We start from the raw sequence: 22718 nt of genomic DNA on the forward strand, positions 1-22718 counted from the left end.
TCCGCTACACCCCCAATTTCTTCTCCTTCTCGCTTAGGGTTTTCATCTCCATTTCCGAAACCGGTTAACCGGTTCAATTTTTTCTGTTTTCGTGCTGAATTTTGAAGTCGCAGCTCGATCTTCGATCTGGGGTTTCGGGTGAAGTGACCGACACGGTAGGTAGCCGGTGACGTTGCTTTGTGTTGGATCTGTTCCCAGAAAAAAAAGGAAGGAGCAAAGAAAGAAAGGAAGAAAGAAGAAGATGCAGCAAGATCAGCTCAAGAAGGTTGTTTCTTTCTCCATGATTGCCCCTTTTGTCTGCAAAGTCTGTTACGGTGCTGTGAGATGACTTGGCACACGGAGGTGTTGAAAAAATTGAAACTTGGAAACTGGGGTGGCAGGAAATGGAAAATTAAAAACATAAATTTTGTTGAAAAAAATGGATTGTGATGAGGCGTTTGTTGTAAAAAAAATTTCTCTTTTTCGTTTTATTCTGGTTTCTAGATGTGAAGTAGAGGTTTTTCTTTTTTTGCGGTTGGTGGATCTTGTGTGGTTTTGGTTTGGAGGGTTCAATTTTGAATGAGCATCACTGTTGGATTGGTTTTGTTGATTAATGGTGGATCTTGTGACTGAATCTTGTTCAGTATTTATAAGAAATTTTACATCTTTTGGAGTCCATTTGAGTTTTTGTATAATTATCATTTTATTCAATGACGGAGTCTTGTTTGAAGTGAAACTTGTGGAGTAATAGTTGTCAAATTGCATTGTGTCTTGCTTTGTATATCTGAATGATTTTATTAAGTAAGTATATGTACTATGGTTTGATTTGGTTCCTTTATAAATGTTTTCCTGTTGATTCTGATTATTTTCAATTGGTGGCTATGAGTTGTATTGAGTATGAGATTTTGAGGGATTTATTAATGCGCAGGATATTAAGGAGGTAGAGTTTTTCACTGAGTACGGGGATGCCAACAGATACAAGATTCTTGAAGTGGTTGGGAAGGGTAGCTATGGAGTTGTTTGTTCTGCAATTGATACACACACTGGAGGAAAGGTTGCAATAAAGAAGATTCATGATATTTTTGAACATATCTCTGATGCCATCAGAATCCTCAGGGAAGTCAAGTTGCTAAGACTTTTAAGACACCCTGATATTGTTGAGATTAAGCGGATCGTGTTGCCGCCTTCAAAGAGGGAGTTTAAAGATATTTATGTAGTCTTTGAGCTCATGGAGTCTGATCTCCATCAGGTCATTAAAGCTAATGACGACTTGACTCGCGAACACTATCAGTTTTTTCTTTATCAGATGCTACGTGCATTGAAGTATATGCATACAGGTCTTTTACCTTTCATTTTTTGGCCTTGATATGCAGTGTTGTTACACTGTTGTGTTTTCCTAAATTTTTGCACTGAATTGCTTCTAAATGATCTTTATGTGTGGTTGCAGCTAATGTATATCACAGAGACCTTAAGCCCAAGAATATACTGGCAAATGCAAACTGCAAACTCAAAGTTTGTGACTTTGGATTGGCAAGAGTTGCATTCAGTGATGCCCCAACAACAACTTTTTGGACGGTACTTTTTTTTTTTTTAAAGTTGAGCATTTGGAAGTTGTGACTGTTTCTGTATTTTTAATATTTAATTAATTATTAGTAGCATTGGAGTTTTTCATTTTTTCTTTTGGTGCATATTGCAGGATTATGTTGCTACAAGATGGTACAGAGCCCCAGAACTATGTGGCTCCTTCTTTTCAAAGGTATAGTTTGGCTATCTATCTGCTATGGAGACATCTGTTATTTTTAGTTACAAGCTACATTGTTGACATTACTATTGAGATGTGCGTTCAAATAAATACGAATTTTCTGGACATCATCGTTGCATATCATAATCTTAGTTTAATTGGCCTTGATTCAAGGGTGATTCCCCTGTAAATTTTTATCTAAAGGAGAAAAGTCTAACTGCATTTTGTGGTTTGAGAGTATGCTAGAGCTATGGAGTTGAGTATCATGTTCATGTTGGTGTCTAGCATGAAATATAAAGGTTGAGTAATTGTTGATGATGGGAAATTTGGTTGATTTTTCCAAGAGAACTTTTTTAGGACGGCCCCACTCCTGAAACCTATGTAGGCATGTGGAGGAAATTAGACTTTGGCAGCTGCTGGGTATAGAATGGTTTGAAAGTTCACACAATTTGACGTTAGCAATATTTATTGTTTATCTTTTATTCTCCCAGAAAGGAGAAATTAGAAATGTAGTTTGCTTGCCTGACTTGTAAAGATGTTGCCGTTATTTCTGTAAGAAATGCATTGTGTTTTATAGTAAACAGTAATGCCTAGATTATAATAATTCTTGTTCAGGGAGGACTATTGATCTCTCCTGGAAGTTGATTTTATCTGTCCTTCAGGTAACCGTGTCAGTTTGTCTGTTTCTCTGAAGTGGTTTTGTTGGGATGTGTAATTACCCTTCTCTTTTAGTATTCCGATTTTGTTGCAATCTTGTTTGCAGTACACACCAGCAATTGATGTATGGAGCATTGGATGCATTTTTGCAGAGGTGTTGACAGGAAAACCACTGTTTCCTGGTAAAAGTGTCGTGCATCAATTAGATTTGATTACTGATCTTCTCGGGACACCATCACCTGAAACTATTGCAGGAGTATGGACCACTATTTCATTTTTGTTTATCTTTCACTTGATGTTATACTTGTGTGCCTGTTAATGCTGTTTCTTTCATGAAAAACTACTTTAGAAGTATTCAGGAATTAATTTCATTTGAATTTATGCAGGTTCGAAATGACAAGGCAAGGAAGTACTTGATGGAAATGCGGAAGAAATCTCCTGTGCCATTTGAACAGAAATTTCAGAATGCAGATCCATTGGCACTTCGCCTATTACAAAGGCTTTTAGCATTTGATCCAAAGGATCGACCAACTGCTCAAGAGGTATCTGTTTATTTATGATTTCACTTTCATATAGTGTCCCATTTAAGGAGTATCTAGTGAAGTATATTACAGGATCTCTGTATTGAAAGTTATAATTTTTTATTCAATATAAATCTGAAATGAAACCATTCTGCATGTTTATTGGCAGGCACTGGCTGATCCCTTCTTTAAGGGTTTGTCCAAAGTTGAGAGAGAACCTTCTTGTCAGCCAATTTCAAAATTAGAATTTGAGTTTGAGAGGAGACGAGTGACAAAAGATGATGTTAGGGAACTAATATATCGGGAAATACTGGAATATCATCCCCAGTTGCTTAAAGATTACATGAATGGAACTGAAGGCACTCACTTCCTTTACCCTAGGTTGAACCGTAATTCCTGTTTCTTTTTTTACTGATGTAACATAAATACCCATATTATGTATACATTATATGCAATGCTTATCATTTACGGAAATATGTCTCTTGCAGTGCAGTAGATCAATTCAGAAAGCACTTTGCTTATCTTGAGGAAAATCATGGTAAAAGTGGCCCAGTGATTCCTCCAGAAAGGAAGCATGTCTCCCTTCCAAGGTAAGACTAACTTGCACTAACCATGGAATGCTTTCTAATTACGATATTTAATTTCTGGCTATTAATGTTGGTTCATATGTCAAGTTTGTTGCTTTATTTTTAAGTAAATATTTTCTGATGGATTTGTTATATATATTATATATAATAATTTCCTTTTAATTTTTGAAGGTCCATTGTTCACTCTAGTACAATTCCTCCTAGTTCACAACCATCTTTTACTTCATACGAGAACAAGCAAATGGCATTAGAGGCATCAAAGGTTTCGAGATCAGTAGAATCAAATTCCAGAAGTCAATTAAGGAGCTCGCGACCTCCGCCAAGAGTGCCAGCAGGTATAAACTATATAATAAATGTGGTGCTAACCTTAACTCTTAATAAAATTAGAATTTAGAATCAAGAATAGAGTAGGACAACAAAAAAGAAACAAAAATGATTAACACTAGCTCAGGAAAGCTCATAAATCCATATGGTACGTACTATTAGCTGAATTTGATCTAGGTGCTAATGGTTTTCTTTCCTTGCCACAGCCAAAGCAGGTCGAATCACAGGGCCAGTTTTGCACTATGACAATGGGAGAACCATAAAAGACGCTTATGACCAAAGGGTCGCTTCCTCAATTCGTCTCTCCACATTGTTTCCATAGAGTGCAGCAACCCACTAACATAAAAACTACCTCAGAAACATATAAGGGTATTTCACAACAAGACAAACATCCACTCCCATCCCAGCAGTGTAGCATGCAGGGGAAGAGCGATCACTTAAATGATCCTGTTGCTTCCATTGATGCGAAACTGCTGCAGGCACAATCTCAATTTGGTGCTGTCGATGCTGCTGCAGTAGCTGTTGCTGCTCACAGGCATTCAGGGGCCTTTCAGTATGGATTGTCATAGGTTGTGAGGTTTTAGAGAGATGCATACAATAAATATGCATGCTTTATGTAATTGCCTGGGGTTGGAAGGAAGGAAGGAAGGAAGTTGATCAAATTTAAGACGGGTTTAGGTCTGGTAAGGCTTTTCCACTTTTGCATTCAGATTACCATCCTTGTAATTATATGTACATCATTTAATTGATTAATAAAAAAATGATTGTTTCTCTCCTTTTTGGTGCAAATATTTTCTGAGGAAAAAAAATTGAAATTGTAAATAAAGTTCTATCTTGACAATGTTTGGTCAATAAAATTTGACAACGGAGTTTTAATAAGTTATTGCCTTCTGCACAATCTTGTGCTGTAAACGAGATAACATGACAAATTGACAATGCATACCAGAAATTGTAAAACCATGACAAGTTATAAAGCAACTGATTTTTCAAACGCATGTTGTTTCGTAATGGTACCCTCCCGAAAATCTTGTTGTAGCATCTGATCCCATATCGAGCATAAGCCATGAATATTTAGATGTCTTCATCAACACATGGCGGAAGACTCAGCTTTCTTTACCCACTTCATTGTCTAAAACAAGTCACAAAATAATAAGAGGTGTCGTTCATGTGAGCAACTACTATTGCAGCATCAACATTGAAGTCTTATGACCAATAAAATCTTCCCCTCATGATCACTCTTGCCTTTTGATACACTTTATCTACATTGAAGGCATATTCATACACCCTTTCCTTTTACAAAGCAAAGAAAATCGGGTGATTGAGGAAATGACTTTGCTTTGAAGCCAATTTTTAGCATTCTGCAGTTAAGGTTTCATTGTTGTCTCCTTTGAGCATTATCTAAAATCTCACATTTTTGTTGACTTCTTGACAAGCGTATCAAGTTGTACAAGGAGTATTAACATGGTAAGAGTATAGATTCCACAAGGACTTTGATTGTACTTTGAGTTATATATATCTAATGTTTAAACAATTTGTGATTCAAATCGAATCTTGTTTATTGATTAACTATAAATATCACTACAAAGCAAGGAACATGAAAGGTTAAGAAAATAAATGCTCAGAGTTGTGAAATGGCGTTGTGATGAGTTAAGGAATGTGTTGGGGGCTCCGCGTACCAAAACTACTCTTTGATGTAATTATAATTGATTTTTCTTTTTTTTAACATGAATATGATTATTATAGACACCTTCTAACATACTCTAACCATGATTTCTTACATGAGAGAGCCTAAATCATCTAATATTGCTTTTAATCCCTTAAAAGTTATATTAAATAATTTGCATTATTTATATCAAAATTAATTGTCACAAAATTTATTATTTAAATTTACATGCGTGTTAAATATGCATTAGAAAATTTTAGTGTTATTTATAGCAACATTATATATTTTATAATGCATTAGCTGAGTTTATTAGAGCGCTAACAACCTAAAAGTCATAGGTTCAAGTTTTGTTTGGGTCATTAATTTTAAATTAATTTGACACAAATATTTTTCAAAAAAATAGGGTTTATGGAAGGGCAATTTTGGAAAAATGAAAAATTGCTGGTTGCACCTAGCAACACCCTATCAACAAACGTGAAGGGCAAGAGGGTTGGGTTTGTGACCTGTGTCGCAAAGCAAGCAATGAGAGCTACGATCAAACTCAGACCTGCGTCAGCCATGGTGGTGGTGGAGGCGGTGGTTTCGATGGATACAACTACGGTGGCGGTGGATATGGTGGTGGGTGGGGCGGCGAACGTTGATGCCGATGACAGACAGAGCAAGAGGTCGAGGGGCGACGACGAGAACGGAGGGTCCAAGAAGGATCACGACAGAGATGGAGAGAGAGGCCGTGATCGCGAACGCTCCTCTGATCGTCACAGGAGCGAGAGCGAGAGAGACAAAGAGAGAAAAAAATAGGATTGTGATCGATGAAGGGAGATGGGAAGCAGCTATGGGAGGTGGAGTTGGCATAATGGTCTGAGTGGTTGCCACTGCGATGGAGATCGAAGGAGGGGGCATGGGGCTTGCTGTTGGCAGAGAGGTGGGAAGCAGCCATGGGAAGCGGAGTCGATATGGGTGCTGGAGTGAGGGTAGCAAGGCGATCCAAGATGGCGTTAAGCTTGTTGTTCAAAGCGCATTGGGTGAGGCAGTTCACCGCTTCCTCTAGGCATTCAATGGTGCTCAGACACATATTAAGCTTCGACATGTTGACTGTGCCCAGGTCAGGTCGGACCAATTGATAAGGTAAGGTTTCTAATTCTACTGTTAAAAGGGATAGAGATAATATTTTTTATTGCTCATTTATATCATTTCATGGTGATTACATAGTATAAAGGAAGATACTTATAATCTCCTCTAACATAATTATAACAAACTCTTCCTAAACTCTCCCTGAACTATTATCCATATCTATCTATTATTGTTAAAAGACAAATAAAGGATAGTGAACCTAAGAGTGCACAACTCTATTGGCCCATAATAATATTCGTAACAGTATATTTCTCCAACCACGTTGTTCAACTATTCACGTAGCTATACAAAATGAACTGAGTTGTTTCTCTACATTATTTAAAAAGGTTTTGTTGGTCAAAGAATAAAAGTAAAAGTAAAATAAGGTTAAATTATATATTTAGTTAATGCAAATCTGTATTATCTCCTAAATAACAGTACACGTAGTCTACATTAATTCCGTCAGTAATTTTAGAGTAATGGTGCACTACACACATTACTCATATATAAACTAATTTAGGTCATCAATCTATATTTTCTACTGTGCACATATCACACTTATAATTAGTGGAGATATTTATTTTCTTACTAATTTTAAGAACTTCAATTGTGATGCTCTATTGTCAAGACATCTCTGTAAGACTTTCCTTCAAGTTTACGAGCATAAAAATTCTTAAAGTATTCATTTACTCAGATTCTTTTGAATTGTGCTGGTGTTTGTTTAGTGATCAAGCTTGGCCAAGGACCTATCACACCATCTTGTCTTGGACTATAGAATGTTGCAATTGAAATCCTTTCCTTCTCAGAGTTCACCGTTGCTCGGTGTTCAATACTTCGATATGTCCCACTACTAACAATCTGTCATGTAAAACATACGAACAAGAAAAATTAGAAGTAAATGTCATTTGGGATAGACCACCTAGAAAAGAAAAAGAAATCATATATAAGAATATAAGTAAAAATTTTACATAGGTCTATTGAAAGTTTAAGACACCACGAGAGGTAGTCTTGATCTAACTTTTTTTAGCTTATATTCTCTACTACAAGTGCTAAACATAATATTAAATTAAAAAACTTTTGAAAACATAAAAGTAACTTTTTTTAATACATTTAAGTCTAAAAAACAAATTTTTATGAAAAACAATTAGAAGAGTTTCTAAATTTTAAAAAATACTTCCGTCAAAAATAAATTAATAAATTTTTGGAAAGATGTCCCCGACATTAACAACAAAGGCGTTAGGCAAGGGCCTAACAGGGACCCACATGCCATTCTTCCTTATCTGCAGCGCTTTTACTTCATTGGCTTGTAAAATGATAGTGAGAGCTACTGCATCTGAATGATTTGAGTCCAATTACCTTTTCTGGTTGAGGAGATGGGGGTAATAATTCATCCTCATCATTTGTATCCCATCTTCAAATAATTCTCTTATTTCCATTTCTTCTATATTCAAAGCTTTTCTCATATGGCCAATAGTAGCCATGGCTATATTTTTCATTTTGTTAGTAAAGTTCTAGAGTGTCTCTACATCATGACAAAAAGCAATTATTGAATAAGCATGCAAAAGCTCTTTGAGATATGAAAATGTAAATATAAACACACACACGTGTCATATATATAGTGTAGTTGATGAAGTTGATAATCAATTAATCATTATCCGTAGTATCTCACACAAGCCTCCAAAGATGCAACAAAAACTTCAGTTAAATTAAGTGAGGCAACATAACTGGCCAGAAACAGAGAGAAAAAGAGAAAGCTCAACGAAACTAAAAAGCAGCCACATTAAAATCAACGTTTTGATATAAGCTTTGATTTTAAAAGTTGAACTCAAAATAATCTAAAGGAGAATTTAAATAAATCACAAATTAAGTAAAAATCTGGCAAGACCTATTATCTCATCTCATGCACAAGAGGGCCACATCAACAAATGCTCATTCCACTTACAATTAATAACATGAAACGTTTTAAAAACAAGTTGCTATATAAAACGTAAAATAAAGCATGTTTAGGCAATGTGGGATTCTTGTTTTTTGAAACATCTTTAAAATACAACATATATATAGAAATATAATAGAACCTGAGAGGAAGAGGGAGTTGTGGAAATAAGTGAGGCATTCTCGATTGTGTTGGAAGAGTGGTGATATGGAACAAATCACCCCAATCAAGTTTCTGATCTTCACTCACAACAAACGCCTGTCCAAATCCTTCCATATGCTCTGGAGTTTGCCAAAACTTTTTCTTCTCTGACATTGGGAGGTTGAAGAAGTCTTGACTCTCCAACTTTATTTTCTCCACAGCAAGGATGAGCTAACACCATTGTTTATCAGCTACAAAGGGGATTAACAACTAAATCAATTAGTAGGGGTGACAAATCAATCCATTTAAATGGATTGGATCAATCCAATCATTTAATTTTATGGATGATTAACGATTTATTCACTATTTTTCAAAATTTAATAAATGTATAATCAATACTCAATGGATTCAAATTAATTCAACATACCGTTTTTCATATTTGAATTTTAAATATAGTTTTAACTTTTAAGTGAATATATATATATATATATATATATATATATATATATATATATATATATATATATATATAGTACAGAATCAAACAGAAAGATGTGTTAAAATTATAAAGAAATTGAAGGATAAAGAGAGAAAAGAGATCTGGAAGAATCCCCATTAATTCTTTGCATGCAAGGAGAAGCTTGGCCAAGTCAAAACTACAAGATTCCACAGAGAGCAGGCTCTGCATGTCAATAATTGGAATCACAAGGATACTAATAGATTCTTCAGATAAGACCACAATGTCTTCATTTTGAGGCTGAATGCATCTTTGAGGAACACTAGACAAATTTTGTTTAGGCAACTCTTGAACTGATGGTACCAAAAGTAAAGTCCCTAATGGGTTGAAGAACTCTTCCATGGTCTTAATTTTCCTTAACTTAATTACTACATGTTTTACCACGTACGACTGAACTAATAAATTGCAATTCCATATTGGGTGAGACCACCTTTTTCCCACGTAGTTTACTTCCATAATTTGTTTGTTTTTTTTAAGCGAATATCTTTGCTCCATCTTGTAGTTTTGAAATAATTGATTAGATATTATCATAAATAGCAAATTTGTGCACATGATGACGGTGAGTGCGACCGGGACAGGACCTGGGCCAATTGATTCAATTCTATCCACATCTTACTCGGATAAGTAACATTTGCTTAGTTAATTATTATAAAAAAAAAATTTTAATCCAAAATTTAATGTAGTTATATTTTAATAACTTTAACATTAAAGTATATTTTATGTAAAATTCTTAAATTTATATAACATTATGGAACTTACAAATTATTTAAATAATCATGGATTTTAAATGCTTTAAGACTCTTTTAACTTGACTTTTACATTAGTTATATTTTTACTCTTAATTACTTTACAATATTCTTAATTAATTTACTATAAATGTTATAACAAATAAGATAAATTCATTCTCTCTCCTATAAGTATTTTAGAGAAGAATATTAACATACATTAATTAATTATATAACAAATAATTAATCAAGTGAAAGAGTAAGATGATGAATCCCAATAATTTTAAGAGTAATTTTGAAAAAAAATAGTATAAATTTCTAAATTTTTTAATATTATTAATTAAATTAACCTATTTTCTTAAAAAGTAAAAATTAATTTAAAAAATCTTATCTTTAGGAATGAATATAAATATATTTTATTGCATATAAAATATTACATGCAAACGAACAATTTAGTTTACTTTTAATGTTTTGATAAGTTGAAATTAAGAATTGAAACACTTTTGAAAAAGCTAACAAAATTAAGTCAATGCCAAAAAAATTAAAAACTCTTTTTTCCTCACATTAAAGTTATTTTGTTGGAGCCGTCGGCCATCCAAATAACCCTTAAATCATGGAGTCCAATACCCTCACTGTAATCTTTTTTAATTTCTTTGTTATTTGATTAATCTTTTAAAGATTTGATGTGATATATTAAATTTTAATTTAAAATTTTAAATATTTTAACTTAAATCGTTTATTATTTTGAATTTTGATCTGATGGTTGTTATTAATTATTCTTACACGAAAAAATATTTTAACATGAATTGTGATATATATACCTTGATCCGATGATTGTTATTTACAAAAATTTAATTTTTTTTTACTTTATAATAGTGCATTTAAATAAATAATTTAATATATTGAATACTCATTCAACATGCTTTATAAGAAAAATTATACTATACATTTAATCATGAATTTATTAAAAATAAATTTTCAACAAGTTATACAAACTTATTAGAAAAAAGTTTAAAAAGAGTTTAGGTGATCCCCAATTTATTTTTACATATATAGGTTCAAACAGACTCTCTAAACTCTTCTACACACTACCAATGCCCTAACATATGGAAATAACAACCAAGCAATGGCACACGAGGATACAATTAACAAAGTATAATGACACTAATTTTAATGCATGGATTGAAGTGATCTTGAACAGTGATGCTATATTCTCATGACTTCTATGTAGGCCTTTCCATCGAGTTTGCGAGAAAATAAGCCCTTGAAGTAGTCCTTTACTCCTATGCTTTTGAATCGTGGTGGTGTTTGTTCAGTGATCAAGCTTGGTGCAGGACCTACCACACCATCTGAACTTGGACTATAGAATGTTGCAAATGAAAGTCTTTCTTTTTCGCCATTTACTGTTGCCCGATGCTCAATGCTTCGGTATATACCATTAGTTATAATCTATCATGCAAAACGTGCAAAATAGTAAACATTCAAGTGAGTTACATATGATGAATTGAAATTTGGTCAAGTTTATCTCAAATTATATTTTGTTGAATTCCCTTAGTACAATCATGAATATAGTTTGACAATATTCTACATAAATATGAATAATATATACATCTAAATTTTGAAATATTAATTAAGTAAAAATTTCTTCTTCTTGGTGTACATAATTGTTTTTGTTGTACAGAACGCCCAATAATTAAGTGAGCAACCAAAAAACGCCTAATTAAGTGCTTGTGACAAAGATATTCATTATCTTATCTCCATTTCTTTCTATTTCTCACTTTTGAAGAAGATTTTCGTTTTTATTTATCTCTCATTTTAATTTTAAGATAATATTATTAAAATGTTAAATAAAGAGAGAGAGACGTAATAAATAATAATAATAATAATAATAATAATAATAATAATGTATAAATGTATAAATAATTAATGAAAAAAAGATTTAAAAAATAAAGACAAGAAAATATTTTTAATATAAATAAAATATTAATAAGTTTCTTATCTGTCTACTGTGTTCTTAAACAATAAATAAAAGGAAACAGAAAGTTGACTCGTGCAAATATATTTAATAAGAGACAAGTCTTCATAAAGCAGTTGAAAATATTAAATGCAAGATATGAATTGATATTACCTCTAATATGTCACCAACATTGACAATGAAAGCATTAATCAAGGGTTTAACCGGAACCCACAAGCCATCTTTCCTTATCTGAAGACCTTCAACTTCATTGAGTTGTAGAAGAATAGCGAGTCCAATTCCGTCTGAATGAGGAGTGAGGCCAATAACCTTCTCTGGTTCAGGGCATGGAGGGTAATAGTTCATCCTCATTAGTTGTATTCCATCTTCAAATAATTCTCTTATTTCCCTTTCTTGAATCTTCAAAGCTTTTCCCATAAGGCCTATAATAACTATGGCTAGATCTTTTATTTCCTGTGAGTAAGCCTCTAGAGTGTCTCTGCTTGACAAACAAACTCAATATATGAAATATATATATTTTTTTTTATTTGTAGGAATCAAAAATAAATATAAAAAAAATTTAAAAAAAAATATGTATTTTATTCAATCAAATGAATTAGACCGACCTCTTGATAAACTCCATAAGATATGAGTATATAGTCTATGCAAACATAAACGTACAATTAAACATAACATACAAACAAATAAGGTAGAGAGAGAGAACCTGAAAGGAAGAGGGAGTTGTGGAAATAAGTGGGGCATTCTAGAGTGTTTTGGAAGGGTGGTCATATAGTAAAGGTCTGCCCAATCAAGTTTTTGGTCTTCACTCACAACAAATGCTTGTCCAAATCCCTCCATATGCTGTGGAGTTTGCCAAAACTTTTTCTTCTCTGACATTGGAAGGTTGAAGAAATCCTGAGTCTCCAACCTTACTTTCTCCACCAAGGAAGAGTTAACTCCATGGTTAACCAGCTATAACAAGATTAAAAATTAAATTAATTGATAACTATTGGTTCAAGATCACATTATTATTTATGTGAGACAATGAGTTATAATTATTATTTTTTATATACCTCTAAAGTCTAGAATCCAGAAACCAACAGAAATTAAGACGAGTATTATACATTTAAGAATTAATTTGAATGATAAAGAAATAAAATAGACCTGGAAGAATCCCCATTCTTTGCACGCCAGGTGAAGCTTATCCAATTCTGAACTCCCAGATTCTACAGAAAGCAATCTGTGCATGTCAATAACTGGAATCTCAAGGGTACTATGATCTTCTTCAGAGATGAGCACCATGTCTTGATGTTGAGGCTGAATGTATCTTTGTGGAACAGTAGTCAAATTCTCTTTAGCCAACTCTAGCACTGATGGTACCAAAAGAGAAGTCCCTGATGGGTTCTTGTTGATCTCTTCCATAGCAACTCTTCTTTCTTCCCCTCCGAAGTCCTAACTTGCTTGTGCCACATGAAAGAGGGGAACTGATTTATAAACATTACAAAATATAGTTTCTTTTAATTCTGAATTATATTATACTATAAATATAAATAAAATAACTGTACATAGTATAGTTTTGTAATGTTTAAATAAATATAGACTAGACATCTTGAGTTAACGAGAGAAAAATATGATACTGTCAGCAGTTAGGTTGTAAAAGTTTTTTATTCTTCTTTTTTTTGTCCGTAGTGGAAAAAGTGGGTTGAAAAGGAATAAAAGGATTTAAAACTTTGTTTAGATAAAGCGTAACCAAAAAAGCAAGAAGAAATGAAATATAAGAGATAAAAATAAAATAAATATATATATATTTTGGAAAAAGTACAAATAATAAATGAAAAATAAAAAAATACTTTTAATTATTTATATAGCTAAAAAGATAACTAAAAGAAACAAATAATTTGAATAATTGTTGTTGTTGTTATTTTTAAACTTTCCAAAAAAAAAAACTAAAAAATATTAATTTACCTGTGACACCTTATACTAATTCTTCGTGAATTTGGGATACAACTTAAGTGTCTAATTTTTAAAATAAAATAAAAATGTCTATTTACCTCATAAAGATTATTATTATTATTATTATTATTATTATTATTATTATTATTATTATTATTATTATTATTATTATTATTATTATTATTATTATTGTTATTATTATTTCATTGTTTGTGACTATATCTAATTACATCATTGCTTTAACATATCAATTTGTTATAATAGTCATTATTGAAAAATATTTTAAGTAAAAGGATTAATTAAATTGATATCTTAACCTTTAAAATTCTTAGGAGATAAACTGGGACAACTTGAAGTCCTATTATTCTCAAAATAAAAATATTTTAACTATTAAAATTAAGTTTCATTTTGAAAAAAAAAAAAAGAACTAATAATATAATAATGATGAAATCTCCCAGAAAGAAAAGAGCTCATATGTCAAATTGTAAAAATATTTAATCAAAAAAAATAAAAATAAAATATTTGTTTATTAAAATCATGCACACTATTTAATCATGACTTACATGCATGTGTATTTAATTTTAAAATTTTAATATTATAAAATTAAGACGTGTATAGATTATGACTATATTCTATATATCAACCAATAATAGATTAATTTGTAGGCGATGACTATCCCAAAGCCATGGCACGATGTTGAATTTTTTTTTTTGCATTCTTTTGGATTCTTCTAGTCATTTTTTGCTAGCTAGTTAATTGAAAATTTGATGCTTAATGTCTAATAAATTGAAAGACACTGTACATGATTCCACTTAGTTTATAAAATAATTTTGGCAGAGCAATTATGCTAGAAAGTCTTGGTTAGCAGACCCACCGGCCAGTTTCAATAATTTATAGATAATCTTGAGGAATTCTGCATTATTATGACTTTTGAGCGAGTGATGCTAGCATAATTTTGTGCAGGAATTAATTGCCATATTCAACGGTGAAAGTTGAAACTTAACTGCATCAATTTGCCTTTGTACTTAGGCTACAAGTCAAATAATCGCACTTGTCGTCTTGGGTTATTCTATTTTTTTTTTCTCTTTTTTGTACTCACATGTTTTTTTTTTAGGAATTTAAAATAATGTAAGATAATTTATAATAATTCATGTATTATTTTCAACCAATTGAATTAGATTTCATTCATTCACATGTGTTATTCTTGATTCTACTTTAACACAGTGGTATATCGTATATAAATTTTGATTGATATTTCAAAATGTTTGGTTCTAATTTTGTTTTGATGCTTTAATTTGACCATTCAGTGGGAATTAAGGGACGGTGATGGTTTCCATCAAATTAACAAAAGTCAGATTACATGTCCTGGTTTCCGTTCATATATGTTGTGATAATACGATTCACGTCTTTGAAAAAAAAAATGATTTTGCAAAATATCAAATTTCGTTTAGTTCTTGGCTTCTTTTGGTTTATCATCTCTATATTTTTCAAACCTTTTTTTTTTCATCAATCTTCATTACAAAAAATTACTTACGTGACTTCTTTTGATATTGTCACATAAGTACGTAATTTTATAACGTGGCACATGGGCATGTATTTAATAAAGTCACATAAGAGTTTTTATAACTGAAAGATAAAAAAAATGAAATATTTAGACATTATACAAATCATAAAACAAAAATAAAAAAATTACAGAAACTAAAAGCAAAATTTGATAAGAGACAATCTCTCTCTCTCTCTCTCTATATATATATATATATATTCAAATTTAAAATAAAATTATAGAAATTTCTGTAATATATAAAAGACAAAAAAAAACATTTTTTTAAATATTGAAAATATTTAATGAATTGTAGTTGAAACTTACAACATTTTTTTTAAGGATGGTTGAAACATACAACATTTTAAATCTTGCATTATCATAAAAAAAATTAATCCCTCCAGTTAAATCATGAATAGTAGTTTATGATGATATAAATGAAAGTCAAACTATTAAAAATTGAATTAGAATATAATGATAATGTAAATATTTTGTAAACTGACATTTTATTGATTGTTATAATAATTATTAAAAATAAAATTAAGCACAATCAACCACATGTTGGGGTGGATGCTGGGTGGACAAACACAGTGGTAATAATATCACTACTCTAATGGAATATGTTAAATTGATTTCTTGGGTCTACAATAGTACAATGTTGGGTCTTAATTCTATACATGGGTGTCAAATTAATTATTTGTGTAACACTTTGGGGTTAGACATGATAACTGGGGGTCGGATTTTGCTTATCCCATTCTTGTCTCCGACTCTCTATTTCCCTCTTCCTTCATCCTCGAAATCCAATGGAGATGTAAATTTACTTTCCATCCCGTCCCTGATGGGGTCGGATTTTTCTCATCCTGTCCTACTTATAAAATTCTATAAAAAAAAATTTAATTTTCATAGAATGAAAAATATAATTTTAAATAACAACCATAACATATTTTTAGATTGTATATGATAACATAAAATTCAATCCAACACTAGTAAAAAATTCAATACAATAGTTTTATATTTTAATGTGTTAGATATATGTAATGATATTTTTTAAAATTAATTATTAGCAGGGTTTGGCTCAGATATTAATAATCACGTCCCAGATTCCAACCCTAATTTTGGCTATCGAGACAAATTTAAACCCGACCTCGGCTCTCATCAATTCAGATTTTCTTCATCAAAATCAGGATGAGTCCCAAATACATTCCGGTTCGGACTCCATTATCATGCCTATTTGGGATTTTCAATAAATTAGTGACAGTATTACTAGGACGAATACATGCAGGATGTTGGCTACTTTTTGAATTCTCATGATGTCTAGGTAAGACTTTCCATCAAGTTTACAAGCAAATAGGCGTGGTTGGCGTGACTGGGGAGTTAGTGAAATCGATCAGTACGGAAGGGGTTGTGGCGGGACAAGTGGTGGATATAGATTCGGAGGGCATGCCATATTTCCTTATCTGAAGCCCTTCTACTTCACTAGCTGCATCTGAATGGGAAGTGAGGCCAAAAACCTTCTCTGGTTGAGGACATGGTGGGTAATAGTTCATCCTCATAGTCTGCATACGATCTTTAAAAACTCTATCATTTCTGTTTCTTCCATCTTTAGAGCTTTTCCCATTTGTTCAACAACAACCATGGCTAGATTTTTAAGTTCCTGTGAGTAGAGTTCTAAGGTGTTCCTGAGTTACAAAGAGAAGTGACTCTAGCATGGCATGCAAGCTCTTTGAAATGAAAAAATAAAATAAAATAAACTTTTCATAAGTTGAAATTAGTCTTAGATTTTGGATTAGTAAATATAAGAGAGTTTCTAACAATTAGTTATGCTTATATTAATTTTAACTAATGCAAAAAAACTTGTTTTTAGAATTTCATTTTTTATTATTTTATATTATAAATGCTTACTTAGAAGTTTATTCAGAGAGTATCTACATATGAGGTCTGATCAGTGATTACACTTACTTAAGAAAGAGAGAGAGAGAGAAGAGAAAAAAAAAAAAAAAAAGGGAAGATAACCTGAATAAAAGAGTGAGCTTTGGAAATAAGTGGGGCATTCTCAAATGTTTTGGAAGAGTGGTCATAAAAAAAAGGTCAGCCCAATCAAGTTGATGCTCTTCACTAACAACAAATGCTTGTCCAAAACCCTCCATATGTTGTGGACTCTGCCAAAACTTTTTCTTCTCTGACATCGGAAGGTTGAAGAAATCTTGAATCTCCTACTTCACTTTCTCCACCAAGGAAGAGCTAACCCCATGGTTTATCAGCTAGAAATGGATATCAACATTTAACAGCTAGATCAATTCACAATTCAAAATTTACAAATTTAGCATGTACAAATATAGTTTCAACTCTTAAGTGATTTCTTTTATATATCTACAATTTCTAATTCCAGAATCAAACAAAAAGATGTGTTACTTCTATAAATAAATTGGGGGATAAAGAGAGAAAAGAGACCTGGAAGAATCCCCATTGTTTGCATGCAAGGTGAAGCTTGGTCAATTTAGAACTACAAGATTCCACAGAGAGCAGGCTCTGCATGTCAATAATTGGAATCACAAGGATACTATTATATTATTCAGATAAGACCACAATGTCTTCATTTTGAGGCTGAATGTATCTTTGAGGAACACTAGACAAATTCTGTTTAGCCAACTCTTGAACTGATGATACCAAAAGTGAAGTTCCTGATAGGTTCTTGATGGTCTCTTCCATGGCTAAAGTCTTCATTTTCGTCCTATGTTGTTCTCAATGTTAACAACTGACTACTCTCCTCTGCTTTCCCTCACCCTAACCTTTCCTCTCACATGAAAGATGGGAAGTGTTTTATAACAGCAATCATACATAAGCACATCATGCATCTATGGGTATTGATTTTAGACATTTCATTTTTTGTAAGATAAATGTTAGTATTTCATTCTCTATAACATTTTTGTGGGTTATGAATACATTTTTTATTATTGACTAAACCTTTTGAAACGCAAGTTGTGAAAGGTTGATATCTTAAGACTCTTAAAATAAAATAAATAATCAACTATTAAAATTGTGTTTTTATAATTTGATTAAAAATAAATTAATAATAATGATGAGATTTTCTGTAGAGAAAGGATTAATCAGATGTGACATGTTACTGATCTTAAAGTTTTAGAATAGAGATTGTGACAACTTAATAATATCTTAGGAATTAAACTCCTTTTTAGTAATGGATCTTATCCATAGGAAAGAGAAAAATACAATAAATGTCTGACACTCAGTTATTATTTTTTTCCCTTACGAGAAAACACACACCCATTATTTTATTTTTTTTCTTACTGAAAAAATTTAGTGACAGGAAACAATATGAATCCCATATCTTAGAACACTTTTTTGAGACAAATATTTAAAGAAAATAATTACTTTAACGAATTTTTTTACACATTTATTAATTCTATTTTATTATGTATGGGCTGTGATTGCTCAAAAATCATAAATTTTCTCTTCCAAAAAAAACACAAATTAAGTAATGCATAATATTTCAAAAGAATTATGTCACCATGAGCTCATAATTACATCAAAAGATTCGGAGATAAGAATGACAATTCTACTCAACCTTGTAAGTGTCTAAAAAAATATCTGCAATAGGTAGGGTAAATACTCATCTATGAGGATGGGGTTGGAACTTGACTGCAAATTTTAATGAGTATTGATAAAGGTAACAAAATGCGTTGATCATGTATGTTGAGCTAGTCCAAATTCGATTCTTTTGAACCTTGCCGGACCTATCACCCCATCATGTTTTGACGTGTGGAATGTTGCAATTGAAATCCTTTCTTTTGCAGAGTTCACTATTGATGGTCAACACTTCGGTATATTCCATTACTTATAATCTGCCATGTAAAACAATGCAATCAAAACCAAAATCAACCAGGGGTCCCGAGTTAATTAACTTGGATCAAGTTTAATTAATTTTATCTACTGATTTTGTACTTTGTAGTATGACCATAGTTTAATTCATGTGACACCAGCAGTCAGAATCAATATAAATTATATACAGTGAGATTGGTTAACGTATACCCTTATCTTAAGGTATGTTATCAAGTTACACTTAATTTAAATATATTTTAAGATAATTCAAGTTTAAACTTGTTAATATAGTTTTCAAATAAATTATATGAATGACTTGTTGATTCAAGCTAACAAAGTCTTCTTATTTATATTTAATTTTAAACAAGATTACAATTTTAAAATAATAAAGAATTACATTGCCTTAGGTAAGCTTGAATTTGGAAGCGAAAACTGAATTTTCATCTAATTGGTGACATCCAATTACTATGTCGATTGAGCAACCACAATTCAAACGTCTGATTGCTTCTGACCTAGAGTTATGTTATGTGTGTCCTTTTAACTAAATTAAAGCCATACGTACTCAACATACTCAATTATGTAGTATTATTGAAATTTTAGAAATTTTTTTAAGTCATACTCCTTTTAGTCTCAAATATAAATAACAAAAAGGCTTTTATTTTTTGTAAATATAAACAAATACTAATTACATATGTCTTATTTAATCAGATTATATCTAAAATATTCTTAATTTCATAAGGCCCAAGATTTTTTTATATTTGATATCAAATTTCAATGAAACGAAAATTTAAAAATACTAATTACATATGTCTCTGACATTGGAAGGTTGAAGAAATCCTGAATCTCCAACTTTACTTTCTCCACCAAGGAAGAGCTAACACCAGGGTTTATCAGCTACAATGGATATTAACAACTAAATCAAATCAAAATTCAAAATTTCAAATTTAACATATACATATGGACAGAACTTAAATGCAGTTTCTTTTAAGTATTTTTGGTATTGTTCTCTTGTGAGAATTAGAATTTTATTTTGATAACTCATGTTACTATTTAATTCAAACTTTTACTACGAAAACTACTTTTATATTAAATTCCAATTCTGATTAGAGAACAATACGAAAAATACTTGAGAAACTATATCTAAATTTTCTCTAATACATATATAATTTTAGCTTTTAAATGATTCGACTGATTTTTATCATGTATCTACAATTTCAAGAGTCCAGAATCAAACAGACAGTTGTGTTAGAGTTACAAAGAAATTGAAGGATAAAGAGAGAAAAGAGACCTGGAAGAATCCCCATTCTCTGCAAGCAGGGTGAAGCTTATCCAATTCTGAACTCCCAGATTCCACAGATAACAAACCTCTGCATGTCAATAACTGGAATCTCAAGGCTACTATTAGCTTCTTCAGAGATGAGAACCATGTCTTGATGTTGAGGCTGAATGTATCTTTGTGGAACATTAGACAAATTCTCTTTAGCCAACTCTTGCACTGATGATACAAAAAGTGAAGTCCCTGATAGGTTCTTAGTGATCTCTCTGTCCTATGTTTTTTTCTCAAAACAACAATTCGAGTCTTGCTCTTGTTCTCCCCACACCAATCCCAAAATGATTAAATACAGACCCAAAGTTATCTCAATTTAGCAGGATTGATACATTATGTAAAATGGCATTGGTCTGTGAGGACTTTTGGGCACTGACTTGGAAAGTTGGAATATTTTTTAGCACAATATGTTAAGGAATGGGTCTTAAATTTGACACTTGTTTGCTGTGATTAAAAAACGACACCAAATTGTCGACTCGATAGAGAAAAGTAAAATTTGTTAGACCGGATATCCACGATCACTTTGTAGATTTATTTTTCGTCAATATGTAATTTTTTCCACTCGCGTGATTGTTATGTAAATTGTTAAACATCAAGTGTATGGCTTGCGTATTTGAGCAGCATATGCCACAACATGCCTGTAAAAGTAAGTTATTAGTGGTTTGTATTTCTTCATCAATGACTTCCTTTTTTTATTGTAACAACTTAATTTTCTATCCCGAGGGGTCGAACTTAATCAGATATCTCGATTTAATCTTGGATATGCAATTACATGAAGAAATTTTTTTACTGTTGTTCATCACAAATTTATTCTGTTCCAACAAGATTATCTCCAATAAAAATACATCTGACCTAAAAAAAAAAAAACTAACTTAGTTTCCTTGTATTTTTATTTATTTTTTGGCTGAGAGTACCATCAGGGTGAAATTCATGAAGTATTTTGGATGTATTGAAGGTTTAGGTTGTCCATGGTGCCATCACTTTTATATATTCTTTATTATATTTATGAATTTGCCATCATACTTTCCGTATGGCGTACACGCCAGTGAGCCATAAAATTGACAAAATGAGACAGAAAGGGTGCGAAGCAGCAGCACGAGCGTCGCTGGATTCTCTGCTCCTGTCGTCGAAGCTAATGCAATATATTTTCTTAGACCAAAGAGACTAATGTAATATATCTTCCTGTTATCAAATGAAAAAAACAAAATAAAGAAAGAAAAGTAAATCCATAGTATATAAAAAGAAAATAGATGGAGATTGTATATACTTCTTTTTTCCGATACTCCATACCTCCTTTTTCTTAAGTACTAAATAGTGCCATAAACTTTAATTTTTTTCTTACAATTTTCTTAATAAAATTTAAGACGGATTATTTTAAAAGATTTACCACAAAAATTAAGATATTATTCGATCTCTCACTCGAGAATCTTACAGATATAAAAGTTTCTATTAGTATTTTTAAAAAAGAGAGAGATTAAATTATATTCTCTTCCTTTACAAAAATAATTATCCATTTTCTATTTTTTTTTTTTAATTATACTTCTCTCTATTAGAGATTAATATGTATTATCAGTGAAGATATACTAGAATAATGGTCAAAAATGTGGATCAGTTATCAGTAAGACTTTCTTCAAATTTAATAAGATATCTTAATTTGAGTCATAAATATGTAGTTATATAAAATATTTAAAGAGACAACTTTACTTTCCTAATCTAACTCTCAACTTGAACAAATATGAATATTTAAGATATTGTTTTATCTTCTGAAAAAATATTGTTTTATCCATTAAATTTTAAAATTGATAATATGACATTCAAAATTAATTATTGGTAATCTTGCTGGTTGTAGAAAAGAGAAAAGCATTTTTAGAATGCTTTTTCATAATTATGTATTTTTTTAGGTTAAACTATCGTATTTATTTTCGTTCAAAATGATCCTTTATTTAAAAAAATCAATTTTGTCATTTATATGTTTAAAATCAATTTTTAAAAATTTATTTTGATATCTTATCTTATTTCTATTTAAATATATCTCCAAAATGATACCTTATTTAAAAGTTCACTTTTATAGACTAAAGGTATCCTTTATGCAAAACAATTTTGCTCGAGTTAAATATTTATTGCCCAATTGATTGAATAGAATACCTGATGATATAAACTTCCTTTTTCTATCTTCGATATCCTATAGATAAAAAATAAAAATAAAAAT

At 31.2% G+C, this 22718-nt stretch overlaps 1 protein-coding gene, 1 long non-coding RNA gene and 1 pseudogene across 3 annotated transcripts; 1 reads left to right on the forward strand and 2 right to left on the reverse strand.

Annotated features, from left to right (window-relative positions):
* Window positions 1–241: 241 nt before the first annotated feature.
* LOC114376167 lies at window positions 242–4585 on the forward strand (annotated as a pseudogene).
* Window positions 4586–10851: 6266 nt separating this feature from the next.
* On the reverse strand, window positions 10852–13346 carry LOC114373821 (protein SRG1-like). The gene is made up of 4 exons (XM_028331363.1): window positions 13017–13346; window positions 12577–12824; window positions 12027–12351; window positions 10852–11347 (listed from the first exon to the last, which is right to left on the reverse strand). Exons 1-4 carry the CDS (start codon window positions 13272–13274, stop codon window positions 11105–11107), a joined length of 1074 nt encoding a protein of 357 aa, XP_028187164.1. The 5' UTR covers window positions 13275–13346; the 3' UTR covers window positions 10852–11104.
* A 2983-nt stretch (window positions 13347–16329) lies between these two features.
* On the reverse strand, window positions 16330–21067 carry LOC114375125. 2 transcript variants are annotated; one of them, XR_003658716.1, is made up of 4 exons: window positions 20471–21067; window positions 19987–20076; window positions 17797–19205; window positions 16330–17606 (listed from the first exon to the last, which is right to left on the reverse strand). It is a non-coding gene; the product is annotated as an uncharacterized LOC114375125 (long non-coding RNA). The 2 variants fall into 2 exon arrangements; XR_003658717.1 differs by having other exon boundaries at window positions 20000–20076; window positions 20471–21066.
* Window positions 21068–22718: the final 1651 nt, after the last annotated feature.

This window comes from Glycine soja, chromosome 11 (assembly GCF_004193775.1).
Source record: "Glycine soja cultivar W05 chromosome 11, ASM419377v2, whole genome shotgun sequence".
NCBI lineage: Eukaryota > Viridiplantae > Streptophyta > Magnoliopsida > Fabales > Fabaceae > Glycine > Glycine soja.

Coding starts and splice junctions, on each gene's coding strand:
- LOC114373821 (XM_028331363.1), bottom strand. CDS start 13,274: ATGGAAGAGATCAACAAGAACCCATCAGGGACTTCTCTTTTGGTACCA. Junction 12,352..12,576: donor CAACTCCCTCTTCCTTTCAG/GTTCTCTCTCTC, acceptor TTTGTCAAGCAG/AGACACTCTAGAGGCTTACT. Junction 11,348..12,026: donor ATGTTGGTGACATATTAGAG/GTAATATCAATT, acceptor TTTGCATGATAG/ATTATAACTAATGGTATATA.